At 41.1% G+C, this 25,454-nt stretch overlaps 1 protein-coding gene across 2 annotated transcripts in view; it reads right to left on the reverse strand.

The window, feature by feature from the left end:
• EIF2B3 (eukaryotic translation initiation factor 2B subunit gamma) overlaps positions 1–25,454 on the reverse strand; it is a 120,710-nt gene that overhangs the window by 22,853 nt on the left and 72,403 nt on the right. The window contains exons 6-10 of one of the 2 annotated variants that reach the window (XM_005678550.3): positions 23,263–23,352; positions 4,025–4,152; positions 2,698–2,888; positions 816–893; positions 136–284 (exon numbers count right to left, since the gene is read on the reverse strand). In XM_005678550.3, the coding sequence (XP_005678607.1) occupies positions 136–284; positions 816–893; positions 2,698–2,888; positions 4,025–4,152; positions 23,263–23,352 (636 nt within the window). The remainder of the gene's footprint in view (positions 1–135; positions 285–815; positions 894–2,697; positions 2,889–4,024; positions 4,153–23,262; positions 23,353–25,454) is intronic. The other variant, XM_018043491.1, reaches the window with a different exon arrangement.

Here is a 25,454-nt window from a genome sequence, read left to right on the forward strand (position 1 = left end):
AGGCCTAGGAATTATTCCTTCCTTTCCCTTTTCTTCCCCTCCCGAAGCTGATCACCTCCCTAGGCTAGGGTGGCCTCCAAAGCCTCCCAGAGACATCAGGGGCCTTGCCTCAAGTGGGTACAAGGGGAGACATACCCTTCCTCCACGGTAACTGAGTTCATGAGAAGACAATTGGTGACAGTCACTCTATCTCTTATGACACACGATGAACCAATGACCGAATGCTTAATGGATGACTTCTCTCCAACCTGTGTATCTGGCCCAATGAGGCTGTCAGCTCCAACCTGTAAAAGGCAAATAAAAATATAAAATATAATACCTTGTCCCCTCATCTCAACCAACTGCAAACCAACCATCCAGATTCCTTGAGCTGGGGTCTAGTGAGATCTTTTCCTAGAGACACTTCAGCAAGAGGGATCATCACCAGTATTTCTCAGGGCCACAAGGTCCCATAATATCTCTGAGACCAACTCAGACTTACACACTCATGCACTTGTGTATACCGAGGTGCTCTCCTGAAGGCAGTGCTCAAGTCAGGGTAAGAAGAGGGACGGAAATGGAAAGATCCTGTGTCTGAGTTCAAAGCCTGTAACGAACTTTCCTTATAGGGTTTGTGTGGCTGGGCTCAGCGCCTGTCTAGGCAGTCTGCTTGAAAGCCTGGACTGGAAGGTAAAATTTTATAACCAGAACCCAGTTTGGGACCTCCCTGGGGCCAGTGATGTTCAGGGCTTGACACCCCAAACCAGCTTCTCAAAGACAAGCCTCAGTGTACCCAGATAGTGCCCCATACCTGCTCTGCCCAAGCCAGCACTTACCATGTGTTTACTGACAATCTGGGCTGATGAGTGAATCAGTGATTCTTCTGGACAGATAACAGGTAGCAATTTGGACACCTTGAGGAAAGAGGTTTGGTCACTAAAGTAAGACCAGAAAACAACTGAAAACATGTTAAGTAGAACCTCGTGTTCAGTTAAGAGATGTGGGGAATTTTTAGCCACTGCCTCCTGTCTGGATGAGGCAGGCTGAGGTATTTCCCCCAAGACAAGGATCATTTATGCAACAGCTTCTATACAGTCTCATCCTCAGTTTCCTAGTTGAGAGCCTCCTCCCTGAAGTACTGCTATGTTCCTCAACCGGGAGGCTGTGAGACAAGCCTCAGAGACAGTCAGGCAGCATTTGGGAGAGGAGGTCTGACGAGAGCAAGGGGAACCCTGAGGCCTAACCACAGTCACCTTAGGTTCCGGTTCACCTCCTGGACCACAGTGACCACGCAGGAGGGGAGGATGGGAGTAATCTTAGATAACTCCACAATCAGGACACACCCTAAGGAGGCATCCATGTTCTTTACCAACCAAAATAAAATGTCTAAGGGGACATTCACACTATTCTGTTTCCAGTATGAGAAAACTGAAAATGTTATGGGTGTGGAGTGTTTTAGCTCTGGACCCATTAAGGCAGAGATAGTATATCTGTGATTCTCAGTGTGGAGAGAATGCTGGTCAGAGCACTGTGTGTGGCAGACACTCTAACTGAGGGAGGCCTGGCCAGACTGGCTATATTGGTGATATGAAGGCTAATCCCTCTGTCCCTATGCCTGGGATCTCCTCTGTTATACTTCAGCCAATGCCATTCAGGCCTGTCTGACGCACAGCCCCCGCTGACACGCCAGAGGATACTTCTCTGGCCTTAGGCTATCCATCAACTTGCTTTCAGACTAGCCAGACAGACTCTAGTCATAGAACTGAATAAGGAGAACTAAAAGTCAAATTAAGGAAGCCTTTTATATACCTCTAATGCTACACAGGGGCAACTTTCCCCAGGACTGCCTTGGGTAAACATGGGACTAGCTTGGACTTCTCATAAACCCTGTGGCTTGGATTCCGTTGACTATAACCAATCCGGTTTGAGGCTAGCTTGAGGTCTGGGTCTGAGACTGTTACTACCACATGGTGTGGGTCCTAAAGATTCTTGAGTCAGATTTTCTTCAGGGATTCAATTCCAATTCCAGTTTTCCCCTCCTCCTGTCCCTGGCACACAATAAAGAGCTCTTGCATACAAGCTGCCTCCTCATTGTTCCCCCTCTTCACCCTTGCCTTAAATAAAACCTGGCGGGCCTTAAGGGCACTGCTTCCCCTTCAATAGAAGCTACTAATTCTCCATACTTCACAAACCTCAGGGTTAAAAGGATGGGTTAGCAAGACTCTGCATGCTCTAATGCCGTTCTCCAGATTTCTCTCACATAGGCATTCCTTCCTTGATGCTTTGTCATCTGGGTACTCTATACTCTGCTCCTTCACCTTCTAAGGAAAGCCTCCCCTGTGTGCCTGGTTACCTCCCCTGCGTGCCTGGTTACACAGTATTTATCTGCTTGTTTATGAAGTGCTATGGATATCCCCATGCTGAGCAGAATAGGAGAAATCTGTTGAACCCAGAGGCCAGAAGTGAAGCCTTCCTGGAGATCTCGGCCTTTCTTTGGAGCCACAGCAGCTCTGCCTCTGCACGATGCCCCTCACTTCCCCTTTTGCTGTACTTGGGTACCCCTATGGTGTCTCCTGACACACCAGGTCTTGCTCAACCTTAGGAATGTGGGATTCTGTACAAGTTACTGTGCACCTAATGAAGAAATAAGACAAAAGGCTCCGGTCTGTTCCTGGGAGACGAATCCCCATGATTTCTCTTCTGAACTCATCCTCTCACCTGTCTGTTGGCTTCCATGTAGAGTCCTAGGGTGCTTACTCGAGAGCAGAGCCCCTCTTTCATGATGTGGACATAGCAGCGCACTTGTGATCTGGACAAACCTTCCCAGCTGTCTCCTAGACAGGCGTTCCAGCAGGCATCATAGGGAGCAAGGGTCAGTGTATTGGCTTCTTTTATAAAACTGTAAATATCTTCAGAACCAAAAACAAGCAAGTACATGAGACAGGTAACAGAAAGGATATAGACTCAGTCAAGTTTTGAAGGAGGGTACAGCTCAAATCTCTTCCCCTGCAACTCAACCATGCAGCATGGACCCTGGGGAAATCCCACTAAAACCTGAAAGACTAAGTCAAAGATTAAAAGAGGCAATGTGCTTTCATGTACATTTGAAATATTATGACACAAAAATGTTTTTAAAAAAGGTCCTGTAAGCAAGTTTGACTGATGATCAAGCACTACTGGGGAAGATAAAACAGACTCTGTATACCATGGAGAAACACAAGTGACTGTCCAGGCTTTAGTGCCTACCCCTATTGGCTTTGTGCTGCTAGCCTCTATTAGCACATCTGGTAGTTGTGCTGTGAGAGAAACAACACAGGACCTGGGCCCCAGTTTTTCAACTCCTACAACAGTCATTTGAAATCTTTTATGATTAAGAAAATGGGGGCTCAAAAGACTGAAAAGTCTGCCTTAGGTCACAGAACTAATAAAAGGTAGAGTCAGATTTCAAACGCAGGTCTGAGATGCTAAGCCCTGATATCTTAACCATCATGCTATACTGTCTCCATTTATTCCTTTGATAAATACATTTTTGAGAACATCTACTATGAGTCCAGGACTGGGCCAGGGACTAGGCAAGGATATGAGAGCAAAGACTGACCTCATCCCTACATCCTTGAAAGGAGAAAGTCTGTTGGCTCTGGTTGGACTGTCATTATACAGCCCTTCACCTTTCCTCCCTTGATAGGAGAGGCTGAGTTTAGTCAGGAGTGGGGCTTCCCAGAGTCAGAGAACAGAAGAACTGAGAAATGGTGGGCAGAGCACAAAGTCAAAAAGGTCTAGAGACGAACATGGCCAAACCAGGCCTGTTAACCAGAGAACAGGCCTGAGGCATGGTCAGCCTGTCCCTGAAGAGCACAGGGACGAGAATTGGCTTGAGTAAGCCTGCCCAGAGCTCAGGGAGTGGTGTAAGCTAACCTGGCCTGCCTGTTGGCTAGATGAGAACCTGATGCCTTGAGATAAGCATCTTGGGCTGGGCTAAATTGTCCAGCCACTCTTTCCACAAGTGTCACTACCTGTACCTTACTGCACCAACTCAAGCACTGACCTAAGGATTTCAGCTCCTTTTTCTTTAGATCTTCTTCTTTTTCTTCTTGTCCTTGTTGTGATGAAGCTGAGGAGAACTGCTTTCTTACTAGGTATGGAATCAGTTCACTCCGGATGGAAGTGATTGACCTAGGAAGAAAGAGTACCCAAATATCAGAAATCTGATGGTCTGGATTCAATTAGAATAAAAAACTGTGCATCTAAGGAAAAGCCAAATTCCTTCCTGTCATGCCACCTTGGGACCGACAGAGATCAGAAATGGCAAGGGCTTGGCAGTTCTGGAGAAGCAGAGGATCTAAGTTTTCTCAGTTCAGGCTGGAGCTGGACGAGCAGTGTGTTGAATCTGAGATGCCCGTCCCCTGATCTATGCAGAGAACCGTCTCTTACAATTCCTGTTTACAAAGTATGTGCCTGAAAGTTTGTATGTGTGTGCATATGTCAACATCGTGTCTTGACTATTAACTGACAATAACTCATGAGAAAGCAGAATGCTCTGGCCTTTTGAAAAAAAAGTTGTTTCAAAATATTAAAATTTTTTTCTACAAAGGCTTTGTATTTTCCATTAGATTAATCAGAGTATCTTAATTTTGGAGGGATTAGTATTATAGATGGTGTCTTTTCAATAATTATTTTCTTCTTATTGGTTAACAGAATCTCATTTTACTATATTTCAACCTTGGGGCCAATTGCCTTGATAAACAATCTTAATATTAATAATTTATTTGTAGATTCTGACAATCATACCAACTATGTGAACAATTTTTCTTCTTCCTTGCTAATTCGTATTTTTCATTATCTTACCGTATTGGCTAAGACTTTCAATACACTAATGCTGAACAGAAGCACTAACAGCAGTTCATCCTTACTTATTCTTGATTTTAAAGGGAATTTTTCTTTTTTATCATTTAGACTAATGATTGTTATAATTTTTATCACCAAAGCCACTATTTGATTGTCCTCTATGTGTAGACATTGGGCTTTGTACTTTATAGCTAATACTTGGCACATGTTATTGGTTTTGTAGATACCCTTTATCCAGTTAAGGAAGATCTTTCTTATTCCTAACTTTGCTAAAAGCTTTCATCAAAGAATGGGTATTGAATTTTCTCTTTTTGCATCCAGGGAGCTTATTATATTTTCTCCTCTTTTGCTCTGTTATAGTAATGGATTAAAAATTTATCTGATACTAGGACTATTGATGCTTTTGAACTGTGGTGTTGGAGAAGGCTCTTGAGAGTCCCTTGGACTGCAAGGAGATCTAACCAGTCCATTCTAAAGGAGATCAGTCCTGAGTGTTCATTGGAAGGACTGATGCTAAAGCTGAAACTCCAATACTTTGGCCACCTCATGTGAAGAGTTGACTCATTGGAAAAGACCTTGATGCTGGGAGGGATTGGGGGCAGGAGGAGAAGGGGATGACAGAAGATAAGATGGCTGGATGGCATCACTGACTTGATGGACATGAGTTTGAGTAAACCCTGGGAGTTGGTGATGGACAGGGAGGCCTGGTGTGCTGTGATTTACGGGGTCACAAAGAGTCAGAGACAACTGAGTGACTGAACTGAACTGAACCGAGGACTCCCCTGGTGGTCCAGGGGTTAAGAATCCACCTGTCAATACAGGGGACACAAGTTCGATCCCTGGTCCAGGAGGATTCCACATGCCACAGAGCAACTAAGCCTGTGCGCCACAACTACTGAGCCCACATGCCACAAGTACTGAAGCCCGCATGCTCTAGGGCCTGTGCTCCACAAGAGAAGCTACTGCAATGAGAAGCCCATGCACTGCAACTAGATAATAGCCCCTACTTGCCACAACTACAGAAAGCCTGTGTGCAGCAACAAAGCCCCAGTGCAGCGAATAAATAAATATTAAAAATTTTTGTGATACTAACAAGTTGAATAACACTATTCAAAAACCATTTATACAATTTCTACTCTATACTCTCTTACAGTAGTAGAATTATGGGTGATTTTTCTATTCTTTATGCAAATTATCAAATTTTATAATTTAAACCATTCTTTATGTTTCTTGTCTTTTGTTTTCTCCTAGATTCTACTCTTACAGATTCTACTACTCTCTTGGTTTGATTCCGGACTCTAGAAATTTAAAATCCATTTTAATGACTAATCCATCCTAATCCATTCAATATTTCCCACATAGATTTCAGCCTCCATTCTACTGAAGAGTGGGCTCTCTCATGTTAATAACAGTTGTACTCATTTACCAAGGCTACCAAAGAATTTTCACAACAAAATCAACTTCAATTTACTTTCATGAAATCAGATCAGTCTAGGACAGCACTTACAGAAAGAAAATCAGACCAAAGATCAATACGCAGAAAAACTTTCAGAAGGCAAGAAATTTCCTATACTATTTTGTATCACTCAGATACAAGCAGTAAGCTACCCTGGCTAAGAGGTTTGGAACTCTTCCATTTGGCCCCTCTGGGTCCCAGGAGGCATGGTGCTTCCCCATGGGTGCTGAACCAGGATGTTTGGTTTAAATGACTAGGAATCTGTAATGGGGAAGAAGGACCTGATCCTTAGTACAGTGAGTATGCTTCTAATTTATACTTAGCAAAGGAACTGCAAGACTACCATATGATTTTTAATTTTCTTTCTCACACTGTGCACCTTTTAGAATTTTAAATCACTGATTAATTACCTTAGAATTTAACAAGACTAGTAATATGCTGTGACTTTGCTAGACCTTGGAAATACACTGTTTCTGACTTCAAAAAATTCATAATCTAGTGGACAGTAACCTGAGTATGGATTTAAGGAAAAGAGTAGAAGGAGATGAAGCTGCTTAAGGAGGCAATGGAGCCAGATCATGAAAGCCTTCTGTGGCAGTCTAGAAAGTTTGGACTGAGACAAGCCAGAGGTAGTTTTTAAGCAGGAAAGTGACATGATGAGTTTTATTTCTTAATGCGGTGATTCTGGTAGCAGTGAAAATAGGCTTGGAATAGGAGAATGAAAAGAGACCAGTTTTAAGACTCTGAAAGATGAGATAACATGGCCTGAGAGAGGGGTTAATGTATGAGAGCCCAGTTAATCTGACTGATGCTTCATACTTCCTATCCCCTCTCCCAGCCCCCATTCAAAGAAGTTCTGCAGGCTGACACAGGACCACATAGATGGAGTGTAGGTAGGAAGGCAAGACAGAGGCGGAGGCTGAGGAGGGTAAGCAAAATTACAAACCCTGGAGCTACACAGTTCATGGTTTTTGTCATTTTTAAAGGATCAAGCCAAACACCTTTGAAAAATTCTGTGTAAGCTGGAAGCTCTTGTATTGAATTTCAATGTGATTTTTCTTCTGATCTTTTGATGAAGATTAAAAATTTCCATATGAATACGAAGAATGAAACAACACTTATTCTTAGCATTTTTCTCCCCTTTTAATACTCCAAGCCAGTGTGGGTAGCAAACGTTCCTTGGCCCCACTCGGGTGGAAAACAAGTCAGTTCCCTTTGAAGAAATGACAAAGCATGGACAGCTGGGGGATTTCAGAGCTATGATGTTTACATTATAGGTCAAACAGAACTGTCCCTGCAAGAGGCAAGCAAACAAGCCTTGGCACATAGCCTCTTTAGGCAGAACCCTTTAAGGAGATCAGATAAGGATGTGAGGAGAGGACCTGAAGCATTCCTGCCAGGTCCCACCTGCCTCTGCAGACGCTCAGCAATCAGGTCGATTCTCATAATGCAGTTGGCTTAGCATCATGATGGAGGACAAAATTATACTTCCTGCTTCCTAGTCAAACTAAAAGTAGCTTAAAGCTATACCAAGAAGTGGGAAATGCCACCATGAACCATTCATTGTGAACATCCATTGGGGCTGAAGGCTGGCAGCTAGATCCACTGCCCTGGGCCTTGGCAACCTCACTTTCTCCTTTTCCTTTTTTTTTTTTTAAATTTCATATTTATTTATTTGGGTGTGCTGGGCCTTAGTTGTGGCATGTGGGATCTAGTTTCCTGAACAGGGATAGAACCCTGGGCCCCTGCATTGAGAGCACAGGGTCTTTAGCCACTGGACTACCAGTGAAATCCCCTCTCCCTTCCCTCTTAGATAGTTTTCCCAGAAACACCTGCCTCATGTCATAAGCTCCTAAGAAATAAAAAAATCACAGAGGAGAACAAAAGATTTGACTACTAGCTGCAAACAAGCAACTCCACAAAATAAGCCAAAATTATTTTTACAAATAGAACAAAAGATTAATATTCTTCATAGATAATAGATTAAAATGTTTAAAATTATATAAAAATATTATTTTCTAAAAATTGGCAATATATAACAAAGGTTTTGAAGATATTCATATTATTTTATTTTATAATTCTATGTATCTGTGCTCAATAAATATATGCTGGAAAAATAAAATAATCAGATAATAATACATCTTTGAACAAAAAGATATTATTTAATGTTATTTATAAAAATAACATTATTTATAAAATAGTAAGTTATTAGTTATTAAAAAACAACTCAATGTTATTTATAAAAATAGAGAACCACCAAATAGTCAACAATAGAAAAGCAATAAAACATATGTAATAGAAGAGCATATAGGCAAAACTCAGTAAACAATTTTTTAATGACACAGGAAAATGCTTGTGAAAAAATACTGAACAAAGAAAGCAGAAGGCAGTTATTTATACAGCACAATCTCAAGTGTGTATATGTATATATAAAAATAAATAAAATGATGGAAAGAAATACATTAAAATGTTCAAGGGACCTCAATCCCTGGTCAGGGAACTAAGATTTCTCATGCCACAGGACTTGGCCAAAAAAAAAAAAGTTAGCAACTATCTCAAAGTAGTAGAATTATGAGTGTTAAGTTGCTCAGTTGTGTCCGACTCTTTGTGACCCCATGAACTGTAGCCCACCAGTCTCCTCTGTCCATGGGATTTTCCAGGCAAGAATACTGGAGTGGGTCCAAGCAATCTTCCCAACCTAGGGATTGAACCTGGGTCTCCTGCACTGCAGGTGGATTCTTTACCACCTGAGCTACCAGGGAAGCATGAGTAGAGTTATGCATAGCATTTTTTTTTTTTCCTTCCTTGCTGCAGGGCAGGCAGGATCTCAGCTCCTGGACCAGGGATTGAACCCATGCCCTTGCAGTGGAAGCATAGACTCTTAACCACTGGACTGCCCAGTAAGTCCCCTATAGGTAGAATTTTTAAAATATTTTCTGAATCTTCCAAATTTCACTGTCATAGGCCATTCGTTCCTCACTTCCTGTGGTATCACCTTCTTGATCTGTTTCTATTTTTGATACCTCTTTCTTTGTTTCCTCTAAAATATTTGGTGTTTCTCAGGATTTTCCTTTTTGCCTGTATTTTTCTCATGCTATTCGTCTCCCTTAGATAGATCACTTGGTGACTTCTTTGCTACTCATTCCTAAATGTAAACCTATAGCCAAGTTCTCTCTTCTTTTTAGTCTCACATTTTCAACAGCCTGATGGACCCTGTCATTTAGGTGACCCACAATACCTTAAACACAAAGTCTAAAACTGAATCCATCATCTTTCTTCCAACCCTTCTCCTACCCCCCACAAACACTGATTACTTTGCTTAGTGATATGGAGATTCATTTAGTCATCCAAGCTAGCAACATGGTTATCATCTTGACTCTTCCTTCCTCCACTCCTCACATACAACCAGTCACCAAACACTGCTGATTTTATCTCCTAAATCTCTTTCAAAACTATGAACTTGCTGCATCTCTACTGCTACTGTCTAGTCTAAGCCACTGTCATTATTTGCCTGGACTCCTTCAGCTGCTTTCAATCAGTTTCTTTTCCTCTAGTCTTACCGCATAAAATCTATCCTTTGTATTATATACAGAATATCCTTTCTAAAGCACAATCTGATCATGTCTCTTCTTCCTTCAATCCACCCTCTGTGTTGCAGGCACAGTGATTTTTTTGAAGTACAAATCTGATCTGATCTTCTTAAATTTATTTAACACTCAAGATAACAGTTACTTTTGTGTGCAGGGGATAGTTGCTTAAAGGGAGCTTCTGGAAACTGGGTTAATATTCTACTTTTTTATCTAAATAGTAGTTACAAGGGGGTGTTCACTTTGTGAAAATTTACTGAGCTATAAAACCGCTCTCAAATATTATCTCTACTTGGAAGCCTTTTGTAACACGTGTAGGTTTCTGTACTGTCATAGCAAAGACAATTATTTGTATTATTTTTGAATCAATATCAAGTGTGAGTTTCATGCTAGGAAATTAATATATATTATCTCATATTCTTATAGCAACCCTCATGGTAGGTATTATCATCGTCATTTCATAAGTGAGGATATCAAGGCTTAGAAAGGTTAGTTATTTTGATTAGGTCAACACAGCTTTTATAACTGGTAGAGTGGAAACTTATTCTATATCTACCTCAAAGCCCAGGACTCTTTCCACTACACCATTCTAATCAGTATCCTGTGTTTTCTGCAACCACAGCACTTTCTACAGGGTTGAAACTTTTCTGCTGATTGTCTCTATACCAATAAACATGTGCTGCTGCTGCTGCAGCTAAGTCACTTCAGTCGTGTCCGACTCTGTGAGACCCCATAGACGGCAGCCCACCAGGCTCCCTTGTCCCTGGGATTCTCCAGGCAAGAACACTGGAGTGGGTTGCCATTTCCTTCTCCAATGCATGAAAGTGAAGTCAAAGTGAAGTTGCTCAGTCATGTCCGACTTAGTGACCCCATGGACTGCAGCCCACCAGGCTGCTTCGTCCATGGGATTTTCCAGGCAAGAGTACTGGAGTGGGGTGCCATTGCCTTCTCCAATAAACACATAGTCAGTGCTAAATAAATATTTATTTGAATAGATGAATGAGTGGATATGTGAATGACTGAGTGTAATGCCTCTAAGCCAGACAGCTGGCAATAATTTCTTCTTCTGATCTTTGGAGATAGAAAGAAGAACTTTCCTGATCTGGAAATGTAATGAACTCTACATATATTTCTGTATTATTAATATTACTAGCATTAAAAATGTAACATCTGAAAAAAAACACATGATACTAGTTCTGCTTAAATCTATTATTTTTAGCATTTTGCCCTGATCTGGGATCAGGTCTTTGTTATATCTCTAAGTTTTTTTTTAGGGAAAGCCTAAAAATTATGTCCTTGGCAAAGGGAAAAAATTGGCTAATTTTACATTCTGCCTGTTCTGTTTCTGTAAGCAAATTTAAAGAGACTTAAAATCCTCTGTCTTCCACTTCAAGTCAGTCCTTAAAAAACAGTAGTTAGCAAAGAGGCAGAACAGAAAACCTACTTTTATAAGGCCTGCAACTCAAGACTGCAGAAGAACACTAAAGGTTTGGATTTCTTGCCTCTTGTCTCAGCAGAGCTGTAACTGGAAAGAAAACATGATTGCTGAGTTAACCCTATGCTTTGTTTTCAGGCTTTTTTTCTTTCTTGCTGATCAAAGAAAATAGATATAATCTGGAATAGTAAACAGGAAATTGTTTTAGATTAAAAGGTATTGACTTTAGAACCAAGTATTTGGTATATAATATTCTGAGATATTTTTTTCCTCTTTTTAACAAAATATTGAAAGCTCCTATAAGAATAAATTTTTGATGCTGGTGCATATGTCTTGAGAAAGACAAAGATATTCAGATCCTAGCAAGCCTGGCAAGACTGCTTAGGCTTCAGTTCAGTTCAGTCGCTCAGTCGTGTCTGACTCTTTGCGACCCCATGAATCGCAGCATGCCAGGCCTCCCTCCCTGTCCATCACCAACTCCCGGAGTTCACTCAGACTCGCATCCATCGAGTCAGTGATGCCATCCAGCCATCTCATCCTCTGTCGTCCCCTTCTCCTCCTGCCCCCAACCCCTCCCAGCATCAGAGTCTTTTCCAATGAGTCAACTCTTCGCATGAAGTGGCCAAAGTACTGGAGTTTCAGCTTCAGCATCATTCCTTCCAAAGAAATCCCAGGGCTGATCTCCTTCAGAGTGGACTGGTTGGATCTCCTTGCAGTCCAAGGACTCTCAAGAGTCTTCTCCAACACCACAGTTCAAAAGCATCAATTCTTCGGCGCTCAGCTTTCTTCACAGTCCAACTCTCACATCCATACATGACCACTGGAAAAACCATAGCCTTGACTAGATGGACCTTTGTTGGCAAAGTAATGTCTCTGCTTTTGAATATGCTACCTAGGTTGGTCATAACTTTTCTTCCAAGGAGTAAGCATCTTTTCATTTCATGGCTGCAGTCACCATCTGCAGTGATTTTGGAGCCCCCCAAAATAAAGTCTGACACCGTTTCCACTGATTCCCCATCCATTTCCCATGAAGTGATGGGACCAGATGCCATGATCTTAGTTTTCTGAATGTTGAGCTTTAAGCCAACTTTTTCACTCTCCACTTTCACTTTCATCAAGAGGCGTTTTAGTTCCTCTTCACTTTCTGCCATAATGGTGGTGTCATCTGCATATCTGAGGTTACTGATATTTCTCTCGGCAATCTTGATTCCAGCTTGTGCTTCTTCTAGCCCAGTGTTTCTCATGATGTACTCTGCATAGAAGTTAAATAAGCAGGGTGACAATATACAGCCTTGACGTACTCCTTTTCCTATTTGGAACCAGTCTGTTGTTCCATGTCCAGTTTTAACTGCTGCTTCCTGACCTGCATATAGGTTTCTGAAGAGGCAGGTCAGGTGGTCTGGTATTCCCATCTCTTTCAGAATTTTCCACAGTGTATTGTAATCCATACAGTCAAAGGCTTTGGCATAGACAATAAGGCAAAAATAGATGTTTTTTTGGAACTCTCTTGCTTTTTCCATGATCCAGCAGACATTGGCAATTTGATCTCTGGTTCCTCTGCCTTTTCTAAAACCAGCTTGAACATCTGGAAGTTCACGGTTCACGTATTGCTGAAGCCTGGCTTGGAGAATTTTGAGCATTACTTTACTAGCGTGTGAGATGAGTACAATTGTGCAGTAGTTTGAGCATTCTTTGGCATTGCCTTTCTTTGGGATTGGAATGAAAACTGACCTTTTCCAGTCCTGTGGCCACTGCTGAGTTTTCCAAATTTGCTGGCATACTGAGTGCAGCACTTTCACAGCATCATCTTTAGGGCAAGTCAATGAATCTTTTATTCCTTTGAATTTATTCACTGAGTACCCCAAATGTGTCAGACATATTTTAGACTGTAGGGATGTAACAGTCAAATAAAACAAGTAAATCCATGCCTTCATATTGAAAGGGACAGAGTAAAGGGACAAAGTTGGTAATTAAATAGTTAATCCCAGTAGACGAGTGTAAGTGATGAAAGCAGGTCTGCCTAACTACAAAACCAAGCAAGCCCACTTTGCAACAAAACCATGGAACAGAAGCATGAGACATACCACACTGAAGAATCATGGCATGAGACCCACATCCTGCCCAGTGAGCTCAGTAAAATTTAGGACATGCTCTCTGCACACATAAAAAACAATACTTCATAGAAAGGTGACATTTCAAAGTGAAAGATCCTCATTGTACTAAGACCTGAAATAATTTTTCCAGAGTGCCATAACAGTCCTGGCTTGACCAAGTAGGGACAAGAAAACTCCCCTGCCCAACTTGGAGGAGGAGCTAATGATGGAAATGTGACATCTACTCAAGAATGAGGAATAATGAGGTGGATGAACCTAGAGACTATTAAACAAAGTAAGTCAGAAAGAGAAAAGCAAATATTGTATATTAATGCATATATATGGAATCTAGAAGGATGGTACTGATGAACCTGTTTGCAGAGCACCAATGGAGATGCAGACACACGGAACAAACTTGTGGACACAGCTGGGGAAGGACAGGGTAAGATGAATTGGGAGAGTAGCACTGAAACAAACTTTAGTGAAGTGAAAGTGAAGTTGCTGAGTCGTGTCCAACTCTGCGACCCCATGGACTGTAGCCCCCCTAGGCTCCTCTGTCCATGGGATTTTCCAGGCAAGAATGCTGCAGTGGGCTGCCATTTCCTTCTCCAAGAGATCTTCCCGACCCAGGGATTGAACCCGGGTCTCCTGCATTATAGGCAGATGCTTTACCATCTGAGCCACCAGGGAAGTCCTGGTAAAAACATACTTTACCATATGTAAAATGGATAGCCAGTGGGAACTGCTGTATGACACAGGGAGTTCAAACTTCATGCTCTGTGAAAACCTAGACAGGTGAGATGGGATGGGAGGCAGAAGGGAGGTTTAAGAGAGAGGGGACGTGTATATATCTATGGCTGATTGATGCTGATGTACAGCAGAAACCAACACAATATTGTAAAGCAATTATCCTTTAATTAAAAATAAATTAAAAAAAATAAAGAGAGAGGGGATGTGTGTAAACCTATGGCTGATTCAGGTTGATGTATGGCAGAAACCAATACAATATTATAAAGCGATTATCCTCCAATTAAAAAAAAGATTATAAAAAGAATGAGGAAGAGGTGGTTTTTTGCTCTTCCCTAATTTTTCTTCGATTATAAAACTGTAGCCCACTAAGTTCTCGGCCCCCTTGCCCACCAGCCTGTAAGCCTCAAAAGCATCCTACTAACAAATCACTTCTTATGTATCACTTTGAATCTTGTTGAATTCTTTCTATGCTGAGACATTAAGGACTAGAGCTTCTCGGAGGCCCCCTGAAACAGCACTTAGAGGTTTCAGTATGAAGTTGACGATCTGGCTGCCTTTTTATTTATGGAGCATCTACTATGTGTCACAAGATGAATCAGAATTGGTTTCTGTCTTCAAGGAGTTTAAAAAGTAGAAAAAAAAGACATGCAAATCCAATTTAATAGGATGCATGTGATAACTGAAGATTATACAAGATCAGAAGAGAGAATGATTTCATGCCTAATGGAGAGAAGCACAGACTACTATGGTAGCACAAAGCAAGGGTACCTATTCTAAGTGGAAGTGAAGAGAAAAAAATTGAGAAAAAACTTCCTAGAGGAGTAATATCTAGGTGAATTTTAATGGATATTTAAGAATGTCAGAGAAGAAAGAAGGCAAGCATACTGGTTAAGCATTACTACTGAAGCCCATGGGCTTCAGAGCCCGTGCTCCATAGCTAGAAAAAGCCCGTGTGCTGCAGTGAAGACCCAGTGCAGTCTAAATAAATAAATAAATGAAAATCACCATCAAAAAAACAGAACGAAACAACAACAACAAAAGTCAATGTGCTGCTAGGACTTTGTCCCTTTCTCAACAGCAAAGAAGTCCCAGAGATCAAGATGACTGTAACCAAGAAGTCCAGAGAAGACTACCCTGGTTTAATTTTGGTAGCATCTACATATTCAGATATCAGTACAGAGCTACCATATAACGGCTCTGGTTAGAAGATTATGTAAACCATAAATTCTTACCTTAGTTTTATTTGGTTGTTTAAGTAAAAGATACCTCATACAATCTCTAGCACATCTAAGGATAAGAAAACAAGTATAGATAAGTTCATATGGATACATGAACTGAACAGTAAGAAATCAAGGTTCCTGCCTATCTCCCATGGCTCTACATGGTCCCTCATCTGTTTATCTCTTCTCTGCTTTCCTATGTGACTCATGGCTTTTCTAGGCAGTCTATCACATTATCTTCCATGTGGCTTTAACTATCACCCTGATTCTGACCATGTAGCACAGCTGCCTATTCCCAATTCCTGACTTCAGTTTGTGGAGCCCATCCTTACTCCCCTGCATCTCTATTTAGCTAAGACCAGGAAGCTGTGACTGCTCTCTCTCTTTTTTTTTTTTTTGTGACTGCTCTCTTATCCTTCCAGGTATACATGCACATGTGTGTGTGTCTGTAACAGAGAGACATCTGAGATATGAGGTGGACGTTGCTAGCAATCAATTCATCAACTGTGGCTGATTTTATTAGGGCCCTGACTGTATGACATTGAGAAAATTATTTGAAGCTTCATTTTCCTCTTCTATAATATGAAATTAATACCAAATGAGAGAACTGTTTTAAGGAGTGAATGAACTGAAATGTGAAAAGTACCCAGAACAGTGCCTGGTACATGGATGGTGCTCTGAAGGCCAAACCCTAAGGTTGTATGTCCTGTACCGACAGACTGGGTTTTAACACTAGAAGAGGCTGATTATAATTTTGGGTTCTTCTGAACAAAAGGAAGTATTCAGTTTTAATTCTTCCTTTTTCAAAGATTAATCTCTTCTACATCTCTTAAAATGGCTCGCAGGTCTAACAGGTCAGGAAAAGGAAAAGAAAGATAATTCTTTCCCCGGGTTTCTGTGTTAAAGGAAACCAGCACTAATACTGGTATAAACCTTCTGTCTTCCAAGGCTTCAGCTCAGACAGCCAGCATACTGCTTGAGTGCTTTACATGGCTAGTCTTCTTTTGGAGCAACTGTTGCTAAGCCACACAAAAAGTTCCAAAATGGCCAGCTTCCTTAAGCTTAGATCAGATAACTTTGTAAAAGAGAAGAAACTTTCAGCTTACCACTCAGCCTCAAGAGACATCACAATGATAATACTCAGTCTAAGCTCTGCTCTGGCCATAAAATCCAACACATTTTTGAATTAAAAATTTCAGATCATCTTTGGAATATCCATCTGTCAAACTACATTCAGAAATGGATAAAAAGACCTTCTAAAACATATTTATGTCTATCTTTTTATTTCTTTAGAGCAAAGAATTGAATTACATTACACTGAAAATATACACTAATACTGCAATTTGCTTTTTTTTTAAGTAAAAGTATCTTGGAAATCTTTCCACATCACCACACAGTCATACTTCATTCTTTTTAAAGTTGCACAATAATATAATTAATTACCCTGTTTAAACTGTTACAACTTTTCCCTGTTATGAACAATGCTGCAAAGAACATTTTACAATGAATATTTCCATACTTTTAAGTAAATATTTCTGTGGGATAGAGTCTTTGAAGAGGAACTGCTTAGGCAGGGAGTATATAGTTGTAAGTTCAGATAGGTATCATCAACTACCCTACAGAAAGTTTATGTAGAAAAGCATAAGAGAATTTCCCCACAGCCTTGCTAGCTTCATCACAAAATTTTAAAATCTCTGTCATACAATAAGGATAGTATTTTAAAACTGCTTAACATGCATTTTTATTGATGAGAGTAGGCATCTTTTGATGTATACAAGCTTTGTCCATGAACCCACTACTTACAGCTTTTATCCATTTTTCTACTGAGTCATTTGTCTTTTCCTTATTGATTTTAAGTGCTCTTTGTAATGTATGGAAACTAGTGTTTGGGATAGCTTGATATTTGTTGTTTCTTTTTGTGTTGTTGTTTAGTTGCTAAGTCGTGTGTGTCCAACTCTTTTGTGACCCCATGGACTGTAGACCGCCAAGCTCCTCTGTCCATGGGATTTTCCAGGCAAGAATATTGGACTGGGTTGCCATTTCCTTCTTCTTCTCCAGGGGATCTTTCCAATCCAGGGATCAAATTCACATCACCTGCATTGCAGGCAGATTCTTTACCACTGAGCCCCTCGGAAAGCCCCCCCTTATTTTTATACTATGTTTACCGGATTTTTTTTTTCCCCCACAACACAGAACTTTAAAAACTGGTATTAGTCAAACTTATCAATCCTCTTTTTTTTTCCTTTTAACGGCTTCTAAGATTTATTTGATACTTAGAAAGCTTGAGTTAGAAATAACTCAAGATCACATATTAAGGAAGCTAAGTGCCTTAATGCACATGCAGACTAGCAGACATTCAGCACGACATCGGCATCCAAGTCAAACAGCGGCATCCCTAAGGCAACTCCTGCCACATCTTTATTACCCCAGGCACTACTTCCTGGGCCCATGCATTACTTCAACTGGTAAATGCTGGACCTGGCGATGCTTGTCAACTAGATATGATCCAGTCAGATTTGCAATTTAGAAAAGTCCCTGGTAGTTTTGTGAAGGATGAATTAAAAGAGGATAGGCTGGAGGCAGAAGCCTAGCAAGGAGAACGCTATATTAAGCCAGCTGGGAAACGACAGACTGTTAGCTAAAAATCAATATTGAACGACATTACCTTATTAAGCTCAGCCCAATAACTGTTCAGTCTCTCCCTCCCATTGCTGATGGAGAATCTTTCTAAAGCATAGCTGTCATGACACTCCTGCTGCCTGAAGTGCCCTTTTCACATTTATTAAGACTGGGGATCTCTGACTCATTTTTGTCTCTCTTGTTTAATATAATTTTCTCCAGGTTACAGAGATAATGGTCTGTAAAACTGTATTCATCTTGGTATCCTCATCCCCCAATATAGCAATTGGAATATATTTAGGTATTTATTAAATGTCTATTGTTTTGAATTTTTAAAAAATTATAAGTCCAATTCATTTTTTAAACTTAAAAAAATATATATATTTTGTAAATTACATATAATAAAATGTACCTATTTAAGAGTTTCCTGGTGCCTCAGATGGTAAAGAATCTGCCGGCAATGCAGGAGACCCGGGTACGATCCCTAGGTCAGGAAGATCCCCTGGAGAAGGGAATGGCTACCCACTCTAATAGTCTTGCCTGGAGAATTCCAAGGACAGAGAAGCCTGGTGGGCTACAGTCCATGAAGTTGCAAAGAGTCGGAAATGACTGAGCAACTAAGACTTCACTTTTATTTAAAACACACAATTCAATACGTTTTGTCAAATATATACTACTGCAATCACTACTCCAAATCAAGATATAAAGCACTTCCATCATCCCTCCCAAATTCTCTTGTGCGTCTAGCTCACTATTATACTACTCAACTATACTCTCGTACTACTTAGCACATTTACTGTAATAATTTAACCTGCCTGCCTCTCTCTAAACTGTGATCAACCTGAAGGCAGAAACTATATTGTTTCATCTTTAGCATCCAGCAACATAGGTGATCAATCAAAAGTCTTTACTGTGTACCAAGTACTACTCTAAGCTCTTCACAAGTATTTTTCACAATCACCATTATGTGTCAGGTACCATCTGTTTCAATTTCCAGCTGAGGAAAGTGAGGTACAGAAAGGCAGACACCTGTCCAGGGTCACACAGCTCAGTTTAAGCTTCTCTTGTCAAAGACTGTACAGGTTTTCTCCTTTCCACAGCCTTCCCTATAGCTTTTCTACTCAACTGCAGAAATATTCATCTTCTTCAACTACTGATGTATCTAATTACTTCTGCTGTCTAAACTGTCACAGCATCTCCTTTTCTTCCATTCATCAAGCATATATTAAATGCCTTATCAATCCAGGTAGGAGTCTAATCTCAAGGAATCTGTGTGGGAGACATTAATATGTATTAATAGACAATTAAAATTTACAGGGCCAAATGGTAATTTTCATAAGTGAGAGAAAGGATTGCTAAAACAGTCCTTTTTTGAAGCGTATCTCCTAGGTTTCTTTTTCCCCATCTATCTCTAAAGGAGTCATTTTCATAACCAGATTACTATAAATGCCTCCTTTAATCTCACCAAGTCTGAGAGGTAATGCAGTAGATGGCGAGAAGAAAGATATAAAGGTCTTTAAGACCTTGAGATGGGGAGGTGGTTTGAGCTGAGGCTCTGTATCCTCCTCTGTTACAGCAAGCTCTGGGAAAGTCCCTTTTGGTGGAGCTTCTGGCCAGGAGCCATAGAATCACCAAATTGAAGCTGGTCCTTCAGGTACATACCACCACAGTATACTTGCCAGGTGGGGGACCTGCTAACCAGTGGGGGTCAAGTGAGCTACAAAGGAGCTGCAGCAGCCAGGACAAGGTTGGCTTTGTTGCAAAACGACTGCATATTCAGATACCAAAAGCTAAAATCCCATTTGGTAGTATTAAGGTAATGCTGTTAGATTTTTTTTTTTTTAAGTGCAAGAGTAGTACTGAGGTATTGTTTAAGGATACTGAAATATTTATACATAATTACAATTGAAATAATAACAGATGAAGTTATAATGATTTGCTTTAAAATAATTTGGTGTGACAGTGGCAAGATTGGTGGTAGCAAATATAAACTAAGGTTAGCCATGAATTGGTGACTATTGATGTTGTATGAGGGCTTGCTCAAAATTCTCCAAGCCAGGCTTCAACAGTATGTGAACTGTGAACTTCCAAATGTTCAAGTTGGATTTTGAAAAGGCAGAGGAACCAGAGATCAAACTGTCAACATCTGTTAGATCATAGAAGAAGCAAGAGCGTTCCAGAAAAACATCTACTTCTGCTTTATTGACTACGCCAAAGCCTTTGACTCTGTGGATCACAACAAACTGTGGAAAATTCTTAAAGAGATGGGAATGCCAAACCATCTGACCTGCCTCCTCAGAAATCTTTATGCAGATCAAAAAGCAACAGTTAGAACCAGACTTGGAACAACAGACTGGTTCCAAATTGGGAAAGGAGTAAGAAGGCTGTATATTGTTACCCTGCTTATTTAACTTTTATGCAGAGTACATCATGTGTACTTACATGCAAAACGCCAGGTTGGATGAAGCACAGGCTGGAATCAAGCTTGCCAGGAGAAATATCAATAACCTCAGATACGTAGATGACACTACCCTTATGGGAGAAAGCAAAGAAGAACTAAAGAGCCTCTTGATGAAAGTGAAAGAGGAGAGTGAAAAAGTTGTCTCAAAACCCAACACTCAAAAAACTAAGATCATGGCATCTGGTCCCATCATTTCATGGCACACAGTCAAAGGCTTTGGCATAGTCAATAAAGCAGAGGTAGATGATTTTCTGGAACTCTCTTGCTTTTTCTATGATTCAAAGGATGTTGGCAATTTGATTGCTGGTTCCTATGCCTTTTCAAAACCCAGCTTCATGACAAATAGATGGGGAAACAGTGGAAACAGTGAGAGACTATGTTTTTGGGCTCCAAAATCACTGCAGATGGTGACTGCAGCCATGAAATTAAAAGACTCTTGCTCCTTGGAAGAAAAGCCGTGACAAACCTAGACAGCATATTTAAAAGCAGACACATTATTTTGCCAACAAAGGTCTGTCTAGTCAAAGCTATGGTTTTTCCAGTAGTCATGTATGGATGTGAGAGTTGGGTTGTAAAGAAAGCTGAGCGCTGAAGAATACTCTCGAGAGTCCCTTGGACTGCAAGGTGATCAAACCAGTCAATCCTAAAGGAAATCAGTCCTGAATATTCATTGGAAGGACTGATGCTGAAGCTGAAACTCCAGTACTTTGGCCACCTGATGTGAAGAACTGACTCAATGGAAGAGACCCTGATGCTGGGAAAGATTGAAGGCAGGAGGAGAAGGGGATGACAGAGGTCAAGATGGCTGGATGGAATCACAGACTCAATGGACATGAGTTTGAGCAAGCTCTGGGAGTTGGTGCTGGATAGGGAAGCCTAGAGTGCTGCAGTCCATGGGGTCGCAAACAGGTGGACGTGACTGAACGACTGAACTGAACTGAAGCTGTATGAGGGGTACATGGGAGTTAACTGTATCACTTTCTCTACTTTTTTATCTATGTGAAATTTTCCATAGGAAATAATTAAAAAAAAAAAAGGTCTCTACCATTACTGTATCATCTCTCAATATGTCAAGGCCAGGACCTGTCTGACAGTGATTCATTTTCACTTGAGATTAAAAAAGTAAACCCTTTCATGGCAAAGAATTAACTTCACTTTTAACACATGGATAGCCCAGACACTGGTAACTAGAAAATGGGTCCTGATAACTTTAATTCTGTAAGGGCAGAGCCCCTATCTGCTTATTCACCATGGATCCCACAGCTGATTTAGCACAATGCCTGCCTCACAACAGGAGCTTAATAAATATGTGCTGATTGAATGAAAAAACAGAATAATAAGTCAGAAGGGAGCAGGGCAATACTGTCCTGGTGAGAGAAAACAGAGAAATAATAATACCTGGGAAAGCTTTCCAGGAGCCCAAATAACTTGTTTTACCATTGGCTCTACATGGGGTTTCTGTAGTGGGTTAGCAGGAGTTATAGGTGGTAAGGGCTAGGATGCTGCAAAAAAATATTATATTGGGCATGGAGGGACAATTTCCCTTCCCCTCAATATTCTTGTATATATCCAAGTCCACCAGTCAACAGCATGCTTAGCACTTAAACTCAGGTTCCAGACTCCCTTCCCCAGCTCGTCTGAGGGAACTTAATGATGTCGTACCAGCCTGACTGTTTTCCAGTTACCAGTACTATGCAAGGTAGAAACTTAACCAGAAGCCATCAAGGAAGACTAGCTGTTCCTCTTCTTAACCAGGTAGTTATTAAATCTTTTCCTACCTGTTCTTCTGAGGTCTCTAGTTGCATTGCCTATCAAAATCCTTGAGGTTAGGCTTCCATGGTGGCTCAGTGGGTAAAGAATCCACCTGCCAATGCAGGAGACACGGGTTCCACTCCTGATCTGGGAAGACCTCACCTGCAGTGGACCAACTAAGCCCATGTGCCACAGCTATTGAGCCTGTGCTCTACAGCCAGGACACCACAACTACTGAAGCTTGTTCACGCTACAGCCTGGGCTCCGCAACAAGAGAAGCCACTGCAATGACAAGCCTGTACATCACAACTAGAGAGTAGACCCCATTCTCTGCAACTATAGAAAGCCCATGCAGCAAAGAAGATCCATCACAGTAAAAAAATAGAAAAATTAATAAATAAATAAAATTATGTATGAAAAAAATCCTTGAGATCAGCCACAAATGGAAGTTCTCTCTCTGGAAACCCACGCACATCCTGTGATCTGCCAGACAGTCTCTGGCAAGTGTTTAAGGCCCACAGTTCTATTATCAAAGCAAAACTACAGAAAAGTACCAAATTTCTTAATTCATGAGATTCATGAATTCATGAAATTCATAAAACTTCACTCAGAGAGGTGGACTTCTTTTATAAAATTGGAAGAAAATTTACTTTTCTTTCTTTCCTTCTCTTGGGTAAGTGTCTGACCCTTTGCTAAGAGGGCCCATCTATGGGACAATTGCCCAGGGAAAGGACATTCTCTTGGAGACAAATAGCACTACAGCTGGTGAGCTCACCCTTGCAGAAAGAAGGAAGAGCCTGAAGCTGTGTAGAAAGATGCTTCATACGTGAATATTAGTTTTATAAAAGTAATTTGCTGGTTATCATAGTACAGGCCCCCCAAATATAAGCTGGTACAGATGAAATAACAGTATCCTGATAACATAATTTCATTTCTATAATAGACTATGTTATTTATACAAACTAGTTATTTATATAACTGGTTATTATCAAGGTTTAAAACTGTTAACTAAGTCACAGGGTAGCTTAAGTCCTGTGAGTTTGACTTAATCTCCCTCCTTCTTACTTATTTTCCACTAGGAAGTCCACAACGTATTTTTTCAAGCAGTAGAGGTGGGCATCCACAAGGCCTGTGTGGAAACGTATTCTTGGGTGCCTGCAAAAAGAATGAGAGAGAAGAGGGTCACATGAGTTTCATTCTATTATTAGGTAGTATGCGTTAGGAAGTTTCTGAGGGTCTGAGTCATGCTGCCTACACCTCACTCTGGGGAGACCAAGAAGGTGATTATCAGCTCTGATGCTGCCACAGAACAGGCTGTCTCTTTATGGAAGCCCTATTTCACACTTTATGAGGTCTTTAGGCTTCCGAAGACATGAAACCAAAACTGGTAAGCCACCAAATTATTGACAGGTCATCTTCTATTTTACCACAAACTCCTACCCACAATTCTTGTAACTAACATTTTCTTGCTTCTACTCCAACTGCCTCACTTCCTGCAGGCCATACTTAAGCCATGCTTTCCTTTAGGATTTGATATATATTACTCCATGTTCATAGAAGATGAAGTAAAATTTTATGAATACTCTCTAACTCCCGACTCTTAATTATTCATCAGGAGTTTCCCCAAGTTTACTTGTTTAGGAAATCTTCCCTGAGGACCCAAGTTTGTGTTCCTACAACACTTGGTGCCCACTTCTACCAGATAACTTAGCATAGAGCAAAGTAACAGTCTACTTACTTGTGCTCTTTCCCACTAGACTAAAAGTTAACTGAGGGCAGAGATTTATTTTTTAAAATATTTATTTGGCTGCATTGGGTCTTAGCTGTAGCACACAGGAGCTTTTTTTGTGACGTATGAACTCTTGAACTGTGTCCAGGCAGGCTGCACTATGCAGGCTCAGTAGCTGTGGTGCACGGGCTTAACTGCTCCCTGGTATGTGGGATCTTAGTTTTCTGACCAGGGATCGAACTTGTGTCCCCTGCATTGCAAGGTGGATTCTTAACCACTGGACTACCAGGAAAGTTCCAAGATTTATTTTTATAGGCTTAGTACTTAGCATTGGCTCTCACACAGAATCAATGTTTGATAGTGGCTCAACAGACAAACACACAAATAAATTAGGTCAAATTAAGCACCCACTCCAGTACTCTTGCCTGGAAAATCCCATGGACAGAGGAGCCTTGTAGGCTGCAGTCCATGGGGTCGCTAAGAGTCAGACATGACTGAGCGACTTCACTTTCACGCATTGGAGAAGGAAATGGCAACCCACTCCAGTATTCTTGCTTGGAGAATCCCAGGGACAGAGGAGCCTAGTGGGCTGCCGTCTATGGGGTTGCACAGAGTCGGACACAACTGAAGCGACGCAGCAGCAGCAGCAGCAAGGCATTTGCCTAGTTGCTATTTATTCGCTTCCCTGGTGGCTCAGTGGTAAAGAATCTGTCTGCCAATGCAAAAGATGTGGGTTTGATACCTGGGTCAGGAAGATCCCCTGGAGAAGGAATGGCAACCCACTCCAGCAGTCTTGCCTGGAAAGTCCCATGGACAGAGGAGCCCAGCAGGCTAGAATCCATGGAGTCGCACAGAGCTGGACACAATTGAGAGACTGAACATGCGCTAGTTCCTACTTAGTTTACTAACTTTGGTTTCAGCCTGAAGAAAAGCCATGTTTCATGTTCAAAGTCATTTGTTTCAATAAAATAAAAGATAGTTGAAGGAGAGGAGGGGAGTAGGGTGGAAGAATAGCAGTTCCAGTTGTAGCTGCCTGGTTGTTATCTTCTACTCTGTGTTACTCTCCTTTGACTGCTTATAGTCTGAATGAAAATTATTCTCATAGGAGCTAGATACCTTAGAAGTAATTTCCCAGGTGGCACAGTGGTAAAGAATCTGCCTGCAATGCAGGAGACAAAGGGGGCACAGATTCAATCCCTGGGTGGGGAAGATCCCCTGAAGGAGGACATGGCAACTCACTCCAGTATTCTTGCCAAGAAAATCCCATGGACAGGCATCTGGTGGGCTACAGTCCACAGGGTCCATGGGGTCGCAAAGAATCATACACAACTGAGCAACAGAACACACACACACCACCCTGAGCTTCCACTCTTTCGGGAAGAAGGGGGAACAAAATGCTTCCAAAAGAGCAAGAGATAAGTCAGATTTCAGATCTCACATCTATAACACACACACACCCCAAAAGCCAATTACTGTATACAGTGAGGATGAAGAAGAAAGTTACGTCCCAATTCTCACTTTCTGAAAT

The sequence above is a fragment of the Capra hircus genome, chromosome 3, assembly GCF_001704415.2.
Source record: "Capra hircus breed San Clemente chromosome 3, ASM170441v1, whole genome shotgun sequence".
NCBI lineage: Eukaryota > Metazoa > Chordata > Mammalia > Artiodactyla > Bovidae > Capra > Capra hircus.